Source organism: Neovison vison, chromosome 5, assembly GCF_020171115.1.
Source record: "Neovison vison isolate M4711 chromosome 5, ASM_NN_V1, whole genome shotgun sequence".
Taxonomy (NCBI): Eukaryota; Metazoa; Chordata; class Mammalia; order Carnivora; family Mustelidae; genus Neogale; species Neogale vison.
The window spans coordinates 38,387,269-38,410,377 of NC_058095.1; the positions used below are offsets into that span (position 1 = coordinate 38,387,269).

The following is a 23,109-nucleotide window of genomic DNA, read 5'->3' on the forward strand; positions in this document are numbered from 1 at the left end:
TCCTGAGTCTCTTCTTGCCACTAGGGGGCTAGGTTTTCCTTAGCTGTTAAAACTAGAAAAGTGTCCCAGTTTTTCTCAGTTTTGGCCAACCCAACAGACCCCTCCTTGGTGTCTTAATTTTTGGATTTAAGTTCTTTTCCGGATATGTATGCTTTCAAATATTCGGGGAAATCAAATTCAAATCACTGCAATTGTGTATTTGAATAATCCCAAAGTTTAAATCTAAGAACGTGCTTACCTAACCTATATTGGAAGTGATAAGAGCATGAATTTTATGTGGCCATCTTAGTAATGTCTGGCTTTTTTAATCACTGGAATTGTTAAAATCTTGTAATTCAGAAAACATTAACCCTTACATATGTATCTAAACTAGAATTTTGTCCATTATTTCAAGTTTTTCCTTCCATTTAATGGCTTAAATTACGCATGATACTAGAAAATGTTTATTTCTGGTATACCTTCATGAACTTCTGACATTTTAAAAATCAGTAGTCAATAATAGAGAAATAGGGAAACATTGCAATGAATTTTTATAATCCTTAGGTTAATTTACTTTCCAAGATCATAGAATAAGATTGTTTAGTAATTTTATTAGTATGCTAAAATATACAAAATATGAAAAATGTGGACATAGAAAGTTGCTACCTTATCATAAAGACAACTTAAAAGTATATTCATCAAGTGGAGTTCTAGTAAAATTATAATGTTACATTTTAGGAAGAAGGAAAGATTAGCGAAGTATTGTACATTAAAGAGCGTGTGCTCTGAAGTTTGCTGGCTCTGTCACTATTAGCTTTGTGACTTTCAGGAAATTATTTAACATCTCTGAGCTTTAGTTTCCTTAATTTTGTAAAGTAATGTTAGTACCTCATTCAATTGTTGTTTGGATTAAATGAAGCAATATATGTAAAGCACCTAGTACTGTGCCTGGAACATGGTAGGTGCTCAATAAATGTCATCCTCTGTTTAATCCAAAGGTGTGATGTGTTATAACTGATTCTCATTCGTTCTGGAGAGTCTCTCTCTGGAAAAGAGGAGACTCAGCCTATTGTTAAGACTGCATCTGTAAGTATAACTATACCAGTACAAAGAGTTAATCTTTTTATGGTATCCTAACTATAAAGAGAAAGCTTGGAAAATACACTTCTTTGGTTAAAATAATAGCAGCATTAGCTATTTATTTTTTGATTGCCTACTGTATGCCAGTACTATTCCAAGTGCTTTATGCATATTAACTCGTTCATTCCTCACAACAAACATAGTAAGGTACGTACTGTTATTTTCCCTATTTTATTAAGATGCAGAAACTGAGGCCAAAAGAGATTAACCTTGCTCAAGTTTATACAGCTATTAAAATTTTGGAGCTGGGCTCCAGAGCCAGTCAGTCTGGATCTTGGATTTAAATTCTTAACTATTTTTTTAAATGGTTAAAACATTTTTGTCTGGGTTTTACTAGATGCATTGTATAATGGTAAGCATGTTTGGAGAGTATTTCACTTATTTTATCCTTAAAACACACCCTCCTCCTAATTATTATTACTATTAAAATGATTGAAACAATTATTTTGTATTCCAAATACATTCTGATATTTTTAGTAAAGTGAAATTACTTTAAATAAGAATAAACGTTTGGTTAGAAAGGTAACAGAATGTTTAGGTGCTAAAGATATCATTTGGAAAAGTAGACATGACCCTTTAAAATGATTTTTTTGAATTAGTCTATTACCATGTTGTTTTTAACAAATAATAGCACCTAATCAGACTAAATATAATTTTATTGCATCCACAAAGGAAAACTTGGAATTTTTCTTTCCAAGTGGAAGGAGGGGAGTGCCTTAAATGCTGCCAGAGGTAAATTGTGGTTGATGACTCTTCTCTGTTTGAATTTGTCCCAGCTGTGCTGCAGTGCTGCTCTCCTTCTGCCCACATGGACGCTTTAAGTAGTTGTGTCGCTCCCACTGCCTCTTCCTATGCACACTGCAACTACTTCCAGGTAAGATTCTTGGAACAGTGCACACAGTCTATTTCACGTGGAATATTATTGACCTTGCACAGTTTTAAAGTGTAATTTTATCTTAATAAGTAAGCTGTGGATTACGGCTTCAGTTTTCTCAGTTCTAAAAAAAAAAAAAAAAAAGGCGGGGGTTGATAAAAATGGTGTCTGACGATTCTTCCAGGCCTGTGCTGTCCAAAAGAGTAGGCAGTAGCTACATGGCTATTTAAATTAATTTTTTTTAAAGATTTTATTTATTTATTTGACAGAGATCACAAGTAGGCAGAGAGGCAGCCAGAGAGAGAGAGGAGAAAGCAGGCTCCCTGCAGAGCAGAGAGCCCGATGCGGGGCATTTAAATTAATTTAAATGAAATAAAATATAAAATTCATTTCTGGTGCTCAAAGTCTTATATGGCTCGTGGCTACCAAATTGTACAGCACAGAGAGCATTTTCATCGTTGCTGAAAGTTAAGAGTATCGCTGTTCTAGGCTCTTCTGTGGTAAAATGAATACCAGATAACCTTTAAAAGTACATAAGTCACCAAATGACAGTTTCTTCCAAGATGATACAGGGAGTTACTTTTTTTTTAATGAGAAAGGAAAATGAAATAAAAAATGAGAAATTCAAGTAGTGATACTTTTTTGCTCCCATATTGTGAACACTATACTTCAGTTATTTTCACATTATTTATTGGGAAGCAATTGAGTTTTATTTAAATGTTTTAGATTGCTATTTCTATGATAAGATTAAATTTTTTAAAGATTTTATTTATTTATTTGACAGACAGAGATCACAAGTAGGCAGAGAGGCAGGCAGAGAGAGAGGGGGAAGCAGGCTCCCCACTGAGGAGAGAGCCTGATGTGGGCCTTGATCCCAGGACCCTGAGATCATGACCCAAGCTGAAAGCAGAGGCTTAACCCACTGAGCCACCCAGGTGCCCCTAGAATAAGATTAAATTTCACTCTTTTTAGTTTTATGCTATAATTGCTTAAAGATTGGAATTATGTATTTGCCTTTGATGTCATGTAGTTGAGATAGCTTCTGGGTTTTTTTTTAAGATTTTATTTATTTATCTGACAGACAGAGGTCACAATTAGGCAGAGAGGCAGGCAGAGAGAGGAAGGGAAGCAGGCTCCCTGCTGAGCAGAAGCAGAAGCAGAAGCAGGACCCTGGGATCATGACCTGAGCCACCCAGGCGCCCCAGAGATAGCTTCTGGTTTTTTTTTTTTTTAAGATTTTCTTTATTTATTTGACAGATAGAGATCACAAGTAGGCAGAGAGGCACGCAGGGAGAAAGGAGGAAGCAGGCTTCCTGCCCAGCAGAGAGCCTGATGTGGGGCTCCATCCCATGACCCTGAATCATGACCTGAGCCCAAGGCAGAAGCTTTAACCCACTGAGCCACCCAGGCGCCCCTAGCTTCTGTTTTTAAGAGAATAGCTTACTAGTGGCATTCCACTAGTAATTTTGAGAAAATTACATGGAAAGCCAAATTATAATGAGATTGTTGTTTGAAGAATATAGAATCAGATCAAAGGGACTTAGTTGGACATTTTTTTTTTTAAGATTTTATTTATTTGACAGAGAGAGATCACAAGCAGGCAGAGAGGCAGGCAGAGAGAGAGGAGGAAGTAGGCTCCCTGCTGAGCAGAGAGTCCGATGCAGGGCTCGATTCCAGGACTCTGAGATCATGGCCTGAGCCAAAGGCAGAGGCTTAACCCATTGAGCCACGCAGGTGCCCCTTAGTTGGACATTTTTAATGGCAGGTACCATCAGTGGACTATCAAGCATTATAGTCCAGTCTGTTCATCTTCGCTAGAGGGACATATCTGTTCCACAAATTAGACTCTCTTGTTTGTAAATCCAGGAACTCTCTCCCTTGGATCATACTGGAGATACTCTGATGGTGTTTATGTTTATATTTTAAATAAATTATTTAACATATCCTTAGAAATATCCTTACTATATAAAGACAATACTTGTTTGTTTTAGGAAAATAAAGATAGGTAGACATAACATTTTTAAAAAATTATTTATTTATTTATTTGACAGATAGATTACAAGTAGGCAGAGAGGCAGGCAGAGAGAGGAAGGGAAGCAGGCTCCCCGCTGAGCAGAGAGCCCGATGCGGGGCTCGATCCCAGGACCTTGGGATCATGACCTGAGCCGATAGCAGAGGCTTTAACCCACTGAGCCACCCAGACGCCATAACATTTTTAAAATGAAAAAAACATATTTTAGATGTGATTCTGGAAATAAATGCAATTGGTTTTGTTGGATCATAGATATTGGTGAGAGTGTGCATGAATGATCATTATAGTGTAATGGTTAAGAACAAGAGCTCTGAAGTCAGGCATCCTATGTTTGAAACCTGGATTTGTCAGTTATTTCATTGTGACTTTAGGTAAATACACAGTTTCTCTGAACTTCAGTTTCATCATTTGGAAATGGAGATGATCACATTTTATAGGCCTCTTGCAAGGATTAAATGGAATAATATATATAAAGTATTTTGCATGTGCTTGGCACATAGTAAGAACTCAATAAATGGTGCTATTGGCTAGAGAAAGTGGCTTGATGCTTAAATCATTTAAATTTACATTATTTGGCATTAATGTCCTTCAAATAACTGACTCAGTCTTTGTTGTGTATTTGGCAACACCAACCTATCACACGTTTTATTTAATTATTACTCTTCAGTATTTTATATTCATAGCTTGAGATTATTTATCCCCAAATATGTAATTGAATGCCTACTTTGTGCAAAGTACTATGTATAAGAGAATACATCTTGAAGATATAAAGAATATATCTAAAAGTGACAACTCTTTTTAATCTATGTTTTATTATTTAAAAATAAATAATCTCAGGAACCAAAGGACATTCGATATTCCATCCATTTTTTCCCAGATCATTTGGAACAGAATATCAGTACCTCCCCTTGAATCTATAGAAGCATTGGTGGACTTGTGAGCATCCTGTGTTTGAAATTTCCTTACTACATTCCTAAAGTAGTATATAATAGATATAAGTGATGTTTTTGTCTGTCAACTCTTATGAAATAATTGGTTGTATAGGCAATTTATCAGCAAATATGTATTTGGGTACTGTAGCTTTTTGATTTTGTATATTTTAACCCTGAGAATTATTGGTCCTTTCCAATATTTAGCATAGTGGTTGATGTATATTAGTGGCTAAGTAAATGTTAACAATAGAATTAAAGCTGCCATTGCTGAAAAGTTGATTGGTGTTCAGGTTTTCTTAGTGAGCTTTAGTTAAAAGTTATTTAACATTTACCAGCCTAAACATTGTTGCTTTCCTCCTTAATCTCATATTCAATTTTCTATCCAAACAGTCCTATTTTCTCTTTTCCCAGAATCCTCCAATGCAATCCTCCTATCCAGTTGAATTTCTGCCTTCTAATTGGCCTTGCAGTGCTACTGATGAAAATAAAAAGACAGAAGTAAACCTAGAGGCTGTTTTTCAGATAGTAGATGAGTTGCATTCCTCCCCTAAATTGGAGATGGTGAAGGTGGAGCCTGTTGAGAATCAGTGCCCAACATCTCAGTCTAACAGAGGCCAACATATCCTAGCTAATTCAAACAACAGCAATCCATCTTCCACAAGTCAGGCTAGCCAGCTGGAGCCACTTACTCCTGTAGGCTCAGATATTACATCTTTTGTGGTCGGAACAGAACAAGCAATTACCTGCTCTCTACCACAGTCACCTGAGTACATCTATACCATCCACACAGCTCAGCCTGTTGAAAATACGACAATGCAGGAATCTGCAGCCATCCAACAAGCTCATGTCAAACTGAAGGAGCAGCTAAGTCGTAATCCATCTCCATCTTCAGTAGTGTTTGTGCAGGAAGGGCTACCATTCAGCACACACCAGGTAAGGCAAAGAGAAAAGTCTCTAAAAAGCTCAAAGTACCTAGTGCTTCTTGCTAAAGACTGTTCTGGTGAAGAGTTTGTTCACATTTTATTCGGGTTTATTACCAGTTCACTATGCTTTTTTTTTTTTTTTTAAAGATTTTATTTATTTATTTATTTGACAGAGAGAGAGAGAGAGATCACAAGTAGGCAGAGAGGCAGGCAGAGGGAGGGGGGTAAGGCAGGCTTCCTGCTGAGCAGAGAGCTCGATTCGGGGCTCAATCCCAGGACCTGGGACGGTGACCTGAGCCAAAGGCAGAGGCTTAACCCTCTAAGCCACCAGCCCCACTTTCTTTCTTTTTTTTTTTCTTTAAAGATTTTATTTATTTATTAGAGCAAGAGAGAGAGAGTGCAAGTGCATGCCAGAGCCCAAAGGGGTGTAGGGCAAGGCAGAGGGGCAAGCCGACTTTGTGCTGAGTGCAGAGCCTGACATGGGGCTCCATCCCAGGACCCAGAACTCATGACCTGAGCCAAGTCAGATGCTTAACTGACTGAGCTACCCAGGTGCTCCCATTATGCTTTCCAGAAGCATAGTGATTGTCCCAGTGATTCTGCACAAAAAATCCAGAAAGAAGTAACCTTAAACCCCAGACTTCTTACTGTGTTATGGTCTGAAGTCAGCCTCTAGAGAGGCAGTAGGAGCATTGTGGAATAAAACTTATTTTCATGTTAAAAGCATCCCTTGAGTTTTGCTTCCTATCTTAATTTGGAGGGACTAGGTATGCTGGCTGATTAAATCCACTACTCAGATAGGATGGTTTATCTGGCAGATAGTATCAGGACTTTTCTAGCCATTTGTAGCATGGAGGTAAGAAGATGGTTAGGGGTCTTTTCATACTTTCTTATAGCATTATTGAATTCTCATTTGACTTAGGAGCATACTGTGTTTGAATTTCATTACTAATATCTACATTCTTTTTGTTGTTGTTATCTACATTCTTAAAGCAGAATTCTGACTCTAGTTTGAGAGACATATTCTGAAGGTAGAAGCTAATTCCTTTATTGCTGCTGGTTTATGACCAGAAAATGAATAAAATTTGATTCTAAGTAAAAGTATATCTAAATTAAAATCAGTTTTTGTGAATTAACTTATATTTTCCTACTTTTATTTTTTTCTTGATCTTAGCCATGTTTATGTATGTATGTGTATATATATACACATATACACATCTGTAAATGTGTGTGTATATATGCACACACATATATATTTTTTAAATATTGGGTTTTTTTTTCTTTAATGGGACTGAATATATCATCACTTTTAGATTCCCAAGATAACTTCTTGATAGTTGTGGTTTTTGTTGTTGTTGTTGTTGTTGTTGGATAGCAAAGCAAAGTCTACTGAGTGATAGCAATGTGATAGTTCAAAGCTCCCAAGGACGGAGGGGACCTGAAGGGGTTGCCCAACAGTTGTATTTTTTTTAATGCATTCTTTTTTAGCTCTAATTTTAGATATATCTGTCTTAAGGTATCTATCAACTTATTGTCCTTTTTTGAGCCCAACTGTTGAGGCCCAGTATATCATGTGTTAAAATAGTACTATACTGGGAGAAGGGGGGTGGGGTTATGGATATTGGGGAGGGTATGTGCTATGGTGAGTGCTGTGAAGTGTGTAAACCTGGCGATTCACAGACCTGTACCCCGGGGGATAAAAATATATTATATGTTTATAAAAAAATTTAAAAAAATTAAAAAAAATAGTACTATAAATTCTGTAGACCAAAGATAGGCCCATTGTGTTTCAGATAGGATTGTGGAAAGAAAAGAAAATTTCTCTTTGTTCCTTCATAGTCACATCCAAAGTATTAGATTTCATACCTTAAAATCACATTCACATAATTACTTTCAAGATCTTTAAAAAATGTTTGAACATCAGAGCTTTTAAAAGCTGTTTTTAACTTTTAGCTTTATTTCATTATATAGTTTTATTTAAAATGAATTCGAAGAAATAAGAGTATTTCAGAAGTTGGTCACCTTGGGGAAGGAATTTGCATTTCAGAGAAAATTTAGGAACTCCCTACTTATATCTCATAAACAGAAAAGATCTAGATCTTTTTAGGGGCGGAAGCTTACACAATTTTGAGGGTCTCTTTAAGACAAAGAATACAAAATTAGTAGAATAAAGTGTCCTCAGCTCCACTGACATCATCCAACAGGATTTTGCCAGTGACCATTTTAGTATTACCAATGGGAGTGGAAATCTGATGGAAGGGATACTAGAGTGGAGAAAGATAGTGAGTGGTCTTAACCAATTGTAAATCTGTATATGTTTGTATATGGTCTCAACCAATTGTAAATCTGTATGGGTTTGTGAATTTTACCAAAACAACAACAACAAGCTTCATGGTTAATCTTCTGACCCTAAGTAAATGTTTTAACTCCATATACATTTCAATGCTTTGTACATGGGAAAATATATATCCTACTACTGAATATTCAGATTAGTTCAAAAAAAATCAAAGGTGATATCACTCATAAGAATGAAAAGCCTTTTATAGATATGTTTGTTGGATCATGTTTCAATATTAGAACTCCTCTGAAAAAATATCTTAACTTTTAGTAGATATTTGGGATAAATACAGAATAATGAGTGGGTTTCATATTTTAGGTGGATGCCAGTATAAAATGCCAGACCAGTCCACCTGAGAATATCTTGCCTTCAGAACAGATGGGATTCCTTATTTCAGAAGTGGGGCCTGCTAGCAAGCCAAGTAAAGACGCAGGTTTATCTACTCCAGCCAGATACAGAGAGCGAAGAAGCAACTCACAGCAAGGAAAGTCCCCTGGTAAGGATTATTGTGCTCTAGAATACTAGAATTAGAACGATGGTATGGAATTAATATATGAATGACAATTTTTTTCTGAGTCTTCATTTTTATTCCTAATTATATTATACTTACCACATTTCTTTTTTATGTAACTGTAATTCTAAGTCTATGTGTTTTCTTAATTATCCTTGAAAAGTGTGTAAAAGTTATTTTCCTAGTATTGCATGTATGTATTTTCCTACTATTGCAAATTTGAGCTTTCCAAGAGATAGAACATATTAAGTAAAAGCAAAGGAAAATAAGTTATTCAACTTGCAGGTGGCAAGGATGAAGAGTGACTTAACAGCTGCTTCAAGTGCCAAAGACTTTATCATTATTAATGTACTTATTTTCTTACTAACAGAATGTAGGACAAGAGGGGATATGCTCAAACTGTGGCAGAAAAGAATTAGATGGTCATTAATGACATTATCCCAAGCACATTATAAAGATAATATGAAGTATAACTTCTTTAATCAGTGGTATTGTTTTTCTTGTGGTTTATAGGAATCTAGAATTAATGATGGTTTTAGGCACATAGAGTTGTTTCCTTTTTTTAAAATTTAAGACTTTATTTATTTATTTAACAGAGAGAGAAATCACAAGTAGCAGAAAGGGGGGCAGAGAGAGAGCGAGAAGCAGGCTCCCTGCTGAGCAGAGAGCCTGATGCAGGGCTTGATCCCAGGACCCTGAGACGGTGGCCTGAGCCAAATGCAGAGGCCCAACCCACTGAGCCACCCAGATGCCCCCATAGAGTTGTTTCTCCTATTATTTATTTATTTATTTACTTATTAGAGAGAGTGAGAGAGAGTGCACGTGGGTAGTGGTAGGAGGGACAGAAGGAAAAGAGGGGAATTTTTTTTTAAGATTTATTTATTTTGGGGGTGGCTCAGTCATTAAGCATCTGCCTTCAGCTCAGGTCATGATCCCAGGGTCCTGGGATCAAGCACTGCATTGGGCTCCCTGCTCAGCAGGAAGTGTTCTTCTTCCTCTCCCACTCCCCTTGCTTGTGTTCCCTCTCTTGTTGTGTCTCTCTCTGTCAAATAAATAAATAAGATCTTTTAAAAAATTTATTTATTTTAAAGAGAGAGGGAGCATGAGCAAGAGGAAGAGGGAGAGTCTCAAGAAGACTCCCTGCTGAGCACAGAACCCAACACAGGGCTTCATCTCACCACCCCAAGATTATGACCTGAACAGAAACCAAGAGTCAGACCCTTAACTGACTGCTCCAGCCATGCACACCAGAGGGAGAGAATCTTAAGCATGCTCTATACTCAGCATGGAGCCTGGTGCAGGGCTCAATCTCATGATCCTGAGATCATGACCTGAGCCTAAATCAAGAGTCAGACACTCAACCTACTGAGCCACCCAGTTGCCCCTGTTCTCCTGTTCCCAAGGTAACTGGACAAAACCATTTTTAAAGAAGACAGTAGCATATAATAAAACATGTTTCTTTATATGATTCAAAAACAAGTCATCAAAGTCTCCAGTGGCCAACTTTAATATTCTCACACTGTATGCATGACAGAAGCATGCAATTCAGGTAGCATTAATCAGGTCGGACAAACGTTTTAGCCTATAAAAATTGGAAAATATTGAGAACTTCTCTGAGAAATTCTCCAAAAGGTAAACTGATAGTGATATGATCAAGATCTTACTCAGACTTATAGGGTTCTTTCTGCAAAACACTTTTTAGATGAAAGTGTGTTAGTTTTAGTGTTTCTGCAAAACACTTTTTAGATTACTCATCATATTTATTAAACTTAGCTTGTATAGTCACTTTTATTTGAATATATGGTCCAATCCATGATGAAACATTAAAATTTCTCACCATTGAAAATGTTAAAGACAACAGCATAGACTGAAGGCAATTTAGAAAGGGACAGGAACTAATATTTGCTGCATACCCATTTTTATGCCATAAAAAACATTGAATGTGATATTGTCATCATTTTAAAGATTGGGAAAATTAGGCGTGGAGAGGATAAGTAACCTGTTTGCAAAAAGAAATGAATAAGGTCACACATTTATTAATGTAGCTAACATTCTACTCATAATCACTCTGCTGAGTGATCCTTGGATACCTAAAAGTATTTAAGTTTCATGTAGTCCCACTTGTTTTTTGGGGGGGTTTGTTTGTTTGTTTGTTGTTTGCTCTTGTTGTCTGTGTTTTTGGTGTTCTATCCAAGAAATCATTGCCAAGACCAATGTCATGAAGTTTTTCCTCTATGTTTCCTTCCAGGAGTTTTATAGTTTAGGTCTTACACTTAGGCCTTTAGCCCATTTTGAGTTAATTTTTGAATATGATGGAAGATAAGGGTGCAACACCATTTTTTTGCACATGGATATAGTTTTCCTACACCCTTTGTTGGAGAGATTATCCTTTCCGCATTGAGTGGTCTTAGCATCTTACTGGAAGATCATCTGACTGTATAAGTGAGCATTTGTTTCTGGCCTCTCTAGTCTAGACCATTGGTCTGTTTGTAGGTCTTTACGCTAGTACCATGTGATCTGTTTAACCTCTCAATTCTGCCCTTGTACAAAACCAGCCATAGACAATACATAAGTGAATGATTGTGGTGGTGTTCCAGTAAAGCTGTATTTACAAAAACAGGTGCTGGGCCCAATTTTACCCAGAGGTCATAATTTGCCAACACTTGAATTAAACTGACAGCTTCTTTCTGAACAGCAATAATGGAAACCAGAAAAGGGTAAAGTCACGTTTTTTACTATAAGGAAAGAAAATGGCAATCCTAGAAGTCTTTACCCAGTTAAAAAAATAATCCTTCAAAAATGAAGGCAAGATGATGAAAACAGTTTTATTTTTTTATTTTTAAAGATTTTATTTTTTTATTTGACAGACAGAGATGACCAGCAGGCAGAGAGGCAGGCAGAGAGAGAGGGGGAAAGCAGGCTCCCTGCTGAGCAGAGAGCCCAATGCAGGACTTGATCCCAGGACCCTGGGATCATGACCTGAGCCGAAGGCAGAGGCTTTAACCCACTGAGCCACCTAGGCACCCTGAAAACATTTTTAGATAAACACAAAATTGAGAGCATGTGCCACAACAGATCAGCACTAAAGGAACTTCTACAGGGTGTTCTTCAGGCAGGAGGAGGTATTGATTAGTATGGGCTTTGATGAATCAAGAGTACATACTGTAGCTTTTAGGGTGATCACCAACAAAATAGAAATAATCCAAAGGAAGGCAGGAAAGGGGAAAAAGGGAAGGAAAATAACACAGAGAACAAATAATAAAATGGTGGATCCAGATTTCACCACTGCAATGATTATATGTAAATGGTCTTAAAAATTTTAATTCAAAGGCAGAAATTGCTAGAATGGATAAAAGAGCAAACTCCTACAATAGGCTGGCTATAGGAGACATGTAGCTTGAAAGTAAGTGGATGGGAAAAGATATAACATGCAAAAAGGAAGTATGAAAGACTGCAATGGATATTTTTAAATATTGATAAAACAGACTTTTTTTTTAAAAGATTTTTATTTATTTATTTGACAGAGAGAGATCACAAGTAGGCAGGGAGGCAAGTAGAGAGAGAGGAAGGGAAGCCCAATGCGGGGCTCGATCCCAGGACCCTGGGATCATGACCTGAGTCGAAGGCAGAGGCTTAACCCACTGAGCCACCCAGGCGCCCAGATAGAAACAGACTTTAAGACAGAGCATTATAAAGGGTCTGTGTCATAATGGTGAACAGTTCATCATGGAAGCATATCAATTACAAATGTATTTTTGTGTAATAAGGGCTTTAAAATATATGAAGTAAAAATTAACAAAAAGAGAAATAGGCAATTCCTTAATATAGTAGTATATATTTTTGAAGGTTTATTTATTTATTTTAGAGAGATCATATGCACATACATGTGGAGGGAGGGACAGAGGGAGAGAATCTTCAAACAGACTCCCCACTAGGCATAGAGTCCAGTCTGATGAGCCATGAGATCATGACCTGAGCCAAAATCAAGAGTTGGCTCAACTGACTGAGCCACCCACACATCCCTAGAGTAGGATATTTTAACATACTATCTAGGTAATTGACAGAATAACTAGACAAAATATTAGTAAAGACATAGGACATCTCAACAACATAATCAGCCATCTTGATCTAATTGGCATTTATAGAACACTGTATCCCAAAACTACAGAATATGTATTTTTGAGTGCACATGGTACATTCACCAAGATAGGTTTTATATTGGGCCATAAAACAAGTCTTAATAAATTTATAAGAATTAAAATCATACAAAGAGTATTCTCTGAATACAACAGAATTAAATTAGAATCAGTGATAATTGGGTGTCCGGGTGGCACAGTCAGTTAAGTGTCTGACTCTTGGTTTTAGCTCAGGTTGTGATCTTGGGGTCTTGAGATCGAGCCCTGCATCAGGCTCTGCACTCAGTGCAGAGTCTGCTTGAGATTCTCTCTCCCCCTTCCCTCTCCTGCTCATGCTTTCTTTCTCTCTCTCTAAGATGAATAAATCTATCTTAAAAAGAAATAGTGACAATGAAGTAACAAGGAAGACTTCCAGTATTTGGAAATACAATGATATACTCTAAATAATTCATAACTCAAAGACAAAATCTCAAGAAAAATTAGAAAATATTTGGAATTGAGTGATAATGAAAACACATCAGTTTGTGAGATGCATTTAAACAATGTTAGCATGAAATATGTAGCTTTGTTATTATTTTTTATTTTTATTTTTAAAAGATTTATTTATTTTAAAGAGAGAGAGAGTGCATGTATGAGTGGGGCCAGAGGTGCGGCTTGATCTTACAACACATGAGACCATAACCCATGAGATCATGATCTGAGCCAAAACCAAGGGCTGGATGCTTAAGTGACTGTGAGCCACCCATGTGCCCTAAAATGTGTAGCTTTAAATGGTAGTATTAGAAAAGAAGTAAGATCTAAAATCAATGACCCGAAGTATTGCTATAAGAAGCTAGAAAAAAAAAAGGAAAGTAAACCAAAGTAAACATGAGGAAGGATATACTAAAAATAAGAATAGAAATCAGTGAAATAGAAAATAGTTGAGAACATTAACAAATATAAAACTGACTCTTTGAAAAGATCAACAAAATTGGCAAACCTCTAGCTAAACTGATCAAGAAAAAAGAAAACCCAAATCACAACTATCAAGAATGAAAGAGAGATATCCACCTCAGAATTTATGGATATTGACAGGATAACAAAAGAATACAGGGGACAGTCTTATATTAATTTACAACACAGTTAAATATTTAGAAGAATACAACTTAACAGAATTCACCCAAGAGCCAGGTAAATAGCCCTATATCTATTCAAGAAGTTGAACTGGTTATCAAAGACTTTTCTTAAAGTAAGAATCCTCATGAAAATAGATGTAAAAATCACTATCAAAATATTAGCAGATTGAGTCCAACAATATTTAAAAAGGATAATACTCCACAACCAAATAGAGGTTGTCTCAGGAACGCAAGGCTTGATTGATTTTCAAATGTTAAACAATGTTACTTGTTATATTACAGAATAAAGGAGAAAAACTTTCTGATGATCTCAATAGATGTAGGGAATGCACTTGAAAAAATTCAGTACTTGTTCATAGTAAAACCCTCAACAAAGTAGGAATAGTGGAAAATTTCTCAAACTGATAAATAACATCTCTAAAATATGTATAACAAAGATCATGGTTAATGGTGAGAGACTACTATATACATTAGAGACTGGGAACAAGGCAAGGACACCCACTTTCACCACATGTAATACAGTATTGTCTTGGTGGGTCTACCATTGCAGTAGGTAAGAAAAAGAAAGAAAAGGCATAAAGATTGAAAAGAAAGAAGTAAAAGTATTTGCAGATGGTATGACTGCTCATCTGAAGAAAATCTAGGGAATTTACAAAACAACTGCTAGAACAAATAAATGAATTTAGCAAGGTTGTAGGACATAAGATTGATACACAAAAATCAACTGTATTTCTCCAATCTAGCAGCACACAATTGGAAAATGAAATAAAAACGATAAGACCAAAATCATAAGATACCTAGAAATAAGTTGAACAAAAGATGTTCAAGACCTCTACATTGAAAGAAATTAAAGAAGATATGAATGGAAATATATGCCATATTCATGTATAAGAAGATCCAATTTTCTTAAAATGAGGGTTCTTTCCAAATTCATCTGTGAACTCAGTGCAATCCCAATAAAAATTCCAGTGGATTTTTTTTTTAATTACAAGCTGATTCTAAAATTTAAAAGGAAATGCAAAGATCAGAGAATTACCAAAGCAATCTTCAAAAACAAAAGGTTAGAGGAGATTTTACTGATTTCAAGACTTAGCAGAAAGCTATAATAATTAAAATAGTTTGATATTTGTGAAAAGATAGGCATATAGATGAATGACACAAGGGTCCAGAAATAGATCCATACATATGTGGTCAGTTGATTTTTAACTGTGGTGCCAAGGCAATGTAGTGGAGAAAGGAAAAGTCTTTTCAACAAAAATTAGTATTGACCCATACCTCACACCTTAAATAAAAATTAACTTAAAATGAATTACGGACCTAAATATAAAACTCAAACTTCTAACGCTTCTTGGAAAACTTCTTGGAAAAAAAAAAGAGGAAAAGCTTTGCTACTTTGGAGTGGACAAAGTGGTCTTGGAACACAAAAAGCATGATTAATAAAGAAAAAATTAATAAATTGGATTTCATCAAAATATTAAACTTTTGCTCCTTGAGAGTCACCATTAAGAAAATGAAAAGGCAAGCCAGAGTCTAAGAGAAAATATTGACAACACACATGTCAAAACAAAGGACATACTTAGAACATAAAAAGAACTCTTTTTTAAAAAGATTTTATTTATTTATTTGACAAAGATCACAAGTAGGCAGAGGCAGACAGAGAGAGAGAGTGAAGCAGGCTCCTGCTGAGCAGAGAGCCCAACATGGGGCTTAATCCCAGAACCCTGAGATCATGACCTGAGCTGAAGGCAGAGGCCCAATCCACTGAGCCACCCAGGTACCCCTGTAAAAAGAACTCTTATAATGCAACTAAAAAATGGGGACTGGGGGCGCCTGGGTGGCTCAGTGGTTTAAGCCTCTGCCTTCAGCTCAGGTCATGATCTCAGGGTCCTGGGATCGAGCCCCACATTGGGCTCTCTGCTCAGCGGGGAGCCTGCTTCCCCCTCTCTCTCTGCCTGCTATCTGCCTACTTGTGATCTCTCTCTGTCTGTCAAATAAATAAATAAAAATCTTAAAAAAAAATGGGGGAATGTATGAAGAGACGTTTCACAAAAGATATACAAGTGGCCAATAAACACACGAAGAAATGTAACATGATTAATCATTAAGAAAGTCAGATTAAAACTATAATGATATCACTACACACCCATTAGAATGCCTAAAATTTTTAAAGAAAAAAAGCATGACCATGCTAAGTGCTGATGAGACAGCTAGAACTGTTCAGATATTGCTAGTGGGATTAAATAGTGTAACCATTTGGCATTTTCTTAAGAATATAGTTAAAGATACATGCACCACAATTTATGAATTACGTATAAATTACAGTATATCCATACAACGACAGAATACTACTCTGTAGTATTCTACAGGATAAAGGAGCACATTATTGTTATATACAAATCATTATGCTGATGTGGTCCTTGGGGAATATACATTTCTTTTTTTCACTTTTTTTTAAAACATTTTATTTTTTAAAGTAATCTTTATATCCAATGTGGGATTCGAACTCACAACCGTAAGATCAAGAGGCATCTGCTCCCCCGCCAGGAAAAAAAAAAAAAAAAAAGAGGCATCTGCTCTACAGACTGAGCAAGCCAAATACCTCTGGAATATACATTTCTATGGAGCAATCCATTTTTTGCTGCCTACTTTTTGCTAGAGTGGATCTAAAAGGTCAGAGGATTACATTAGAGGCTGAACAGTCACACATCATACAAGCAGGCCAGGCTTGTTATTTATCTGGCATTTCAATTCTTTAAAAAAAAAAAAAAAAGACTACTGCTTTGTTTGCTTTTGGTCATTCCAGATGTGAGTTATAACAGGGATCTCATTTAGGTAGATTTTAAGCCTGACAAGTCTGGAATTTGATTTACTGTCTATACTTAGCCCATCCCTTTCATTCAACCTAATGGAACCTGTATTGAGATCATCTAAAAGAATGGGTTTCATTGGAAAGATAACATCCTTAATCTGATCTTTGCCATAGAGCTTTCTCCCATTATCTATCAGTAGCACTTGAGAAAAGCTTGAGGAGCTCTTACCACTATTTCAGGTTGGGATAATGAAGCAATGGGGTGCATAATCCAAATTATTGAACTCTAGACAATAAGTTATCAACCACAGGCAGAGAATCATTCCCTTCCATCTCTGCTTGCTCTCCTCTGGCTACCTCTAGTCCAAGTTCATCTCTTATTTTAGGGCTTTGCTGAATGTGTCAAGAAACAGTGAGCACACGGTAAATTTTGTCAGCCTTTCCTCCTATGGTTGCATGCTCTTTTGGTGTGTGGTCTGCCTTCCAGGGCTATCGCAGCAACAATTTTATCAGATGTTGTGATATGGGTTACAAAGATCATTGGCATTCTAACCTGCTGTGTCTTAATTACTTGCTCTCTGACTACTAAGCCAATACGGTGTATTTTAATTTGAATAATAGCAGCACTCACTTCTAGATTCTAAATTCCGTGTTAGCCCACATGTAAGTTAGGCTACTGTAACAAACAGAACAAAAAAACCAGTAGCTTAAACAGTTCAGAAGCTTGTTGTTCTCAGTCTGATACAGTCTGAGAGTACGCTGTTGAGAGCTGATGTGGCACTGTCTCTGGTACCCCTTAGGTATTGCGTGGTTAAAAACAGCTCACCACTCTATCAGTATGTCAGCCAGCATCCTGCTATAAATATCCTTTCCTTTTATGAGCATAATCATCGCTTCTGCTCACACCAGTTTGACTAGAACTTAGTCACACGGTCAAACTAGCTGCAGGGAAGCTTGGAAATGTAGTCTTTAGCTGGGGACTACCTGCCCGTTTAAACACCACCATGATTTTTAAGGGAAGAATACTTAGTAGGAGATAACTAGAAGTCTCTTTTGTATGGACTAAGAAAATATTTACAATAAAATATAAAACATTGTATTAGTAATACATAAAAGCTTCTACAAACCAATAAGAAAAAGGCAACCCAATAAAAGTAAATAAAATGATACTAATCATGTGCTCGTCAGAAGAACCAGTGACCAATATGCATATAGAATGATGTTGAACCGCTCAGAGAAATCAGTAGAGAAATACAAATTAAATCAGCCCAAAAGTTGTTTGTTTGTGGGTTTTTTTGGCAGTTTGATTGGCAAAACTTAAGCTGTTCCTAATATCCAGGTTTGATAAAATTTTAGGAGAAAAGGAACCTCTCCTATACTATAACTGGAATGTAAATTTGTATAGCCTTTTGGAGGGCTTAGTCATTATCTGTAAATAATTAAAATGCTCATATGCTTTGATTTAAGAATTCCGCTGTCAGGAATCTCTCCTACAGAGTTCATTGTTGTATCATTTATGATAGCAAAAATTTGGAAAAAGCATAAGTGCCTGACAAGAGGGACCTAGATATGAAAAATTAATGTAATGAAATGCTATGCAACCACTTAAGAATATAAAATAACTTGATATGTTGTTACTCAAAAAGATAGTAAGTGTTCATGATATGTTAAGTGGATGAAGCAAGTTTTGTAGCACAGTATGTCTGGGACAGCCATAAGTACATACTATATAATTATAGAAAAAATATGGAAGTATATGATAAAAGTGATTGATGTAACAGTGGTTACCTCTGGGAAAGTAGAATTGGAAGTGTAGAAAGGTACTTTTTTACCTTTTGGTTTCTGTATGAGTATACACAATAGTGGGATTATGGGAAATTTTCACTCCCTTTTTGTATTTTTCTAGATTTTTTAAATTTAAAAAAAATATTTAAAAGTGTTTAAATATTTTAAAGTGTTCCTATAGTATAAGTTTAAAAGCATTAAAATAATTGGAATGGGAAATTTTAAGAATATTTTGAAAAAATATTTACACTCCCCCTTTTTTTAGGATTTATTTATTTGGGAGAGAGAGAAAGCGTGCAGTGGGGAGGGGCAGAGGAAGGAGGAAAGAGAATGCTGAGGGCTGAGCCCGACCTGAGCTGAAACCAAGAGTTGGACATTAAACTGACTACACCATGAGGCACCCCCACATCCCAGTTATTAATCTGACTTTGGAGGTTTAGATATGATTGACTCAAGCTAACCTTATCCCACACCTAAAATGCTTTTCCAAGATTTTGTAGAATTTCTAGGGCTTACAGTGGTGTTTAAAATTTCTGTTTGTTTAATTTCAATTCATCCATTTCCCACTTCTTACAACACTTCTCTGCTGTCTTCTCCATGCTGTAACCAGATGTAGAACTTATCCCTCTTCCTTTGATTTCTACCTTCCCCTGGGCCTTTGTATTAGGCATTTGTATGTGTTCAATACTTTTCTGAAGGATGGTAGAAAGGGTTTGCATTTAGAATACTGCCAATAATTTTAAATGGAATGTTGTCCATCTTTCTTTTTATTTTAAAAATTTTTTAAAATATTTTATTTATTTGAGAGAGAGAGCATGAGAGCAAGTGGGGTAAGGAGCAGAGGGAGAGGGACAAGCAAACTGTCCTGAGCTTGGAGTATGACAAGTACAACAAGTCTTACGACCCTAAGAGCTGAAATCAAGAGTCGGTTGCTTAACCGACCAAGCCACCCAGGTGCCCCTCCAACTTTCTTTTTAAAAGGCCTTCAGTGGGGTGCCTGCGTGGCTCAGTGGGTTGCCAGGGTGGCTCAGTGGGTTAAGCCTCTGCCTTCGGCTCAGGTCATGATCTCAGGGTCCTGGGATCTAGTCCTATATTGTGCTCTCGGCTCAGCAGGGAGCCTGCATCCCCCCCCCCTTCTCTCTCTCTGCCTGCCTCTCTGCCTACTTGTGATCTCTCTCTGTCAAATAAATAAATAAAATCTTAAAAAAAAAAAAGACCTTCAGTCACTTTACCACTTTTTCACCTTTCCTTGTCACTAATCACTACGGCCTTTGCCTTGTCGTCTTTCCTTGTACTGGCGCTATACCTTCTCTGTTTTTTATTTTTTTTCTTACTTAAGGAGAGAAGTTAAGCATTTCATCTATTTCCTAATGTCTTTGAGGCCTTATCTTCCCCACCCAAAACAATCTGACAAGATATAGTCTCTACAAAGACAGTTACCTCCCCATGAGGAATTCTGGTACCTGATGTTAAAATAATAATTTCATCTCTTTCACTATTATGGTTATAAGTGTAACTGATTAAGTAATTAATACATTAATTATCCTTATTAACTCTTCATGTTGGTTTTTTTTCCCCCCTAAGTAAAATCTTATCCTTTGGTCAGTGATGTCGACAGCTGAGTCTTAATTGACCTTGGCTTCCTGCTGGGAAATAGAAGAGTTGTGACATACTGGCATTATTAGGTCATCTGATCACATTTCCATTTTATTAGGGGCAAGGAGTAAAATAACTTATATTTAAACTAGAACCTCTTTGCTAAAAAGTTAGCTTTTGTAATGAGAATGCATACATAAATACAATTCATGAAGTATAAAATTATTTTACTTTGATAGAAGTTAACCTAATGGTCCATGAAATAGCTGTATACATGGCTGTATATAGGGTTCTGTGGGATTAGAAGACCTTAATCAAAGTCCGTGTAAGAGTTATATACTATTTACTCAAGGCAGTATGGCATAGTTGACAGGAAGAAGGCTTTTGGTTTTAGAAAAACCTATATTAAAATTAAAACCCAAATTAAATAAAAATTGTTTAAATTTTTTTAAATTTATTATTTATTCTGAGAGAGAGCATGAATGAGGGGGAGGGGCAGAGGGAAAAGGAAAAGCAGACTCTCTGCTGAGCAGGGAGGCTGGTGCGGGGCTCCATCCCAGGACCCTGGGTTCATGACCTGAGCCACAGGCAGACATTTAATTGACTGAGCCACTAGGCACTCCTAAATAAAAATTCTAAATTAAAATCTGGAAGCATTTACCGTGGTAATCTTGGACATATTTGCCTTACTGAGCCTCAGTCACATCACCTATAAAATGAAGATAATGACAATGTAAAACATAACCAGCCTGGTATAGTGCCTGGTACATAGTAACTAGTCAGTACATGGTAGCAATGGAATTTTAGCAATAATTATCATTTTCATATGATTTCATACCTATCATTATGTTTATTACTATTAAGTACCTTTCAAATGACTGGTGTCACTTCAAATTCATGTGGGTTCCCAGTGTAGCCAGCATCCTGTTTTTCCATAGTATACTCTCCATTTTCCAAAGCCATATCATCTACCATGTAATCTCTGCTCTCACTTCCAACACCCTCCTCTTTTCATTCCCAGCTGTAACCTTGTTTCTTACTGAGAAAATGGAAGCCGATACAAGAGAACTTTCATATTTTCCCACCAACAAATCTATCAGTCTATCTCCCGTTGTAATGCTATGGTCTGCCTTTCCCCTTGTTACCATGGAAGAGGGCCTGTCCTTCCATTCGTGTACAGAATCCCATGTACTTACGGACCTAGCACTTACAGTCATCCCCTTTTACTCTTCAATAATCACTTTTTACCTTTTATGCAAAGTAATTCCCATCAGCATACAGACATGCCATGGTAAGTTCTATGATAAAAAGAAATTATTTCACCTTTCCTTCATTCGTATCTCCATCCAGCTTTTACTCCATTTTTGTGTTTCCCTTAGAGAGAAGCTCCTTAAACATATCCTTTCCTCACCCAGGTTTTCATTCCTGTTACTCAGTTGAAACTGCTCTTGTTAAGGTTAACACTGACTGTGAAGTTGCCCGGTTCTCAGTCCTCACTTTCCTGGACCCCTGTGGCATTTGAACACACCACTTCACACCTCCTGAAGTACTTCCTTCGCTCGGCCTCTGCAGTATCACCTGTTCCTGGTTTTCCTTCACCTGCACCTGTACTAGTCACTCCGTAGTTTCTTTTACTGAATCTTCTTTATTTTTACTGACTTTTAATTATTGATGAGTCCCAGAGCTCAATTCTTGGACCTCTTTTCTTCTCTTTCAGTTTCTAGGTAATCCCAAACAGTCTCATTGCTTTTTTTTTTTTTTTAAAGATTTTATTTTATTTATTTGACAGAGAGAGATCACAAGTAGGCAGAGAGGCAGAGAGAGAGAGAGGAGGAAGCAGGCTCCCCGCTGAGCAGAGAGCCCAATGCGGGGCTCGATCCCAGGACCCTGAGATCATGACCTGAGCCGAAGGCAGCGGCTTAACCCACGGAGCCACCCAGGCGCCCAGTCTCATTGCTTTTATTATCATCTTTATAGTGATGACTCCTAAATTTATATCATTAGCCTCAATCTTCTCTGAACTCCAGACCTGCATACCTTATTGCCTATGCTACATTTTTGATTGGATATGCCATAGGTGTTCCAAACTTAGAATATTCCATCCTTTCCCCAATTTTGCTTATTTTAGGAAATAATACTTCTAGTCAGCCAAAAATCTTGACTTTATTCTCTCACATCCTACGCATTAGCAAATTCTAACAGCTTAATATCAGCGGAGACCCAGAATCCGACCATTTCTCATCACCCTCGCATACTCTCACCACGGTCCGAGCCCTACCATCTCTTGCCTCGATGATTGCAGTAGCTTCTTAACCAGTCTTCCTGCTCTGTTGTTGGCCCCTAAAGCCTTTCCTTCACACAATAGAGTCATCCTTTTTAAAATGTTAATTATTTCCTTGTTTAAATTTTTCCAATGGTTCTCCATCACATTTAGAATAAAATCTAAAAATCCTTATTATGGTCTGCAAGATGCTGAATGATTTGGCTCTTGGCAACTGTGCTGACTTCATCTTCTACCACTTTGGTCCTGCTCATCTGTTCCAGCCACAACAATCTCTTCACTAGTCTTTGAGCAAACCATGCACATTCTTGCCTTCACACTTGCTGTTCACCTGGATATTTACACGGCTTGCTCCTTTATCTCATTCAGTTCTCCACTCAAATGCCAGCTCATCATAGAAATCTTCCTGACTGTGTTCTTTGAAATAGCACCCTATTCCCCATGTCCTGCCCTCCCTCAATCTCTATTCTTTATCCCTTTTTGTTTTTCTTTGGTAGGACTTATCACTACCTGACATCTTCTATTGATTATTTTTCTCCCCTCTTGGTGGTTAGCTCCATGAGGGCAAGGACTTTGTTTTGTTCATTGCTTTATCCTCAGCAACGAGAGGTTAGCTGTGGCACTCAGTGTTTGTTGAGCGAATGAATTGCTTTTTTCC

General features: G+C 36.9%; 1 protein-coding gene across 1 annotated transcript in view; it reads left to right on the forward strand.

Annotated features, from left to right (window-relative positions):
* Positions 1–23,109, forward strand: part of HSF5 (heat shock transcription factor 5) — a 44,353-nt gene that overhangs the window by 14,918 nt on the left and 6,326 nt on the right. Inside the window, exons 3-5 of the mRNA XM_044250506.1 lie at positions 1,896–1,993; positions 5,369–5,890; positions 8,537–8,714. Of these exons, the coding sequence (XP_044106441.1) occupies positions 1,896–1,993; positions 5,369–5,890; positions 8,537–8,714 (798 nt within the window). The remainder of the gene's footprint in view (positions 1–1,895; positions 1,994–5,368; positions 5,891–8,536; positions 8,715–23,109) is intronic.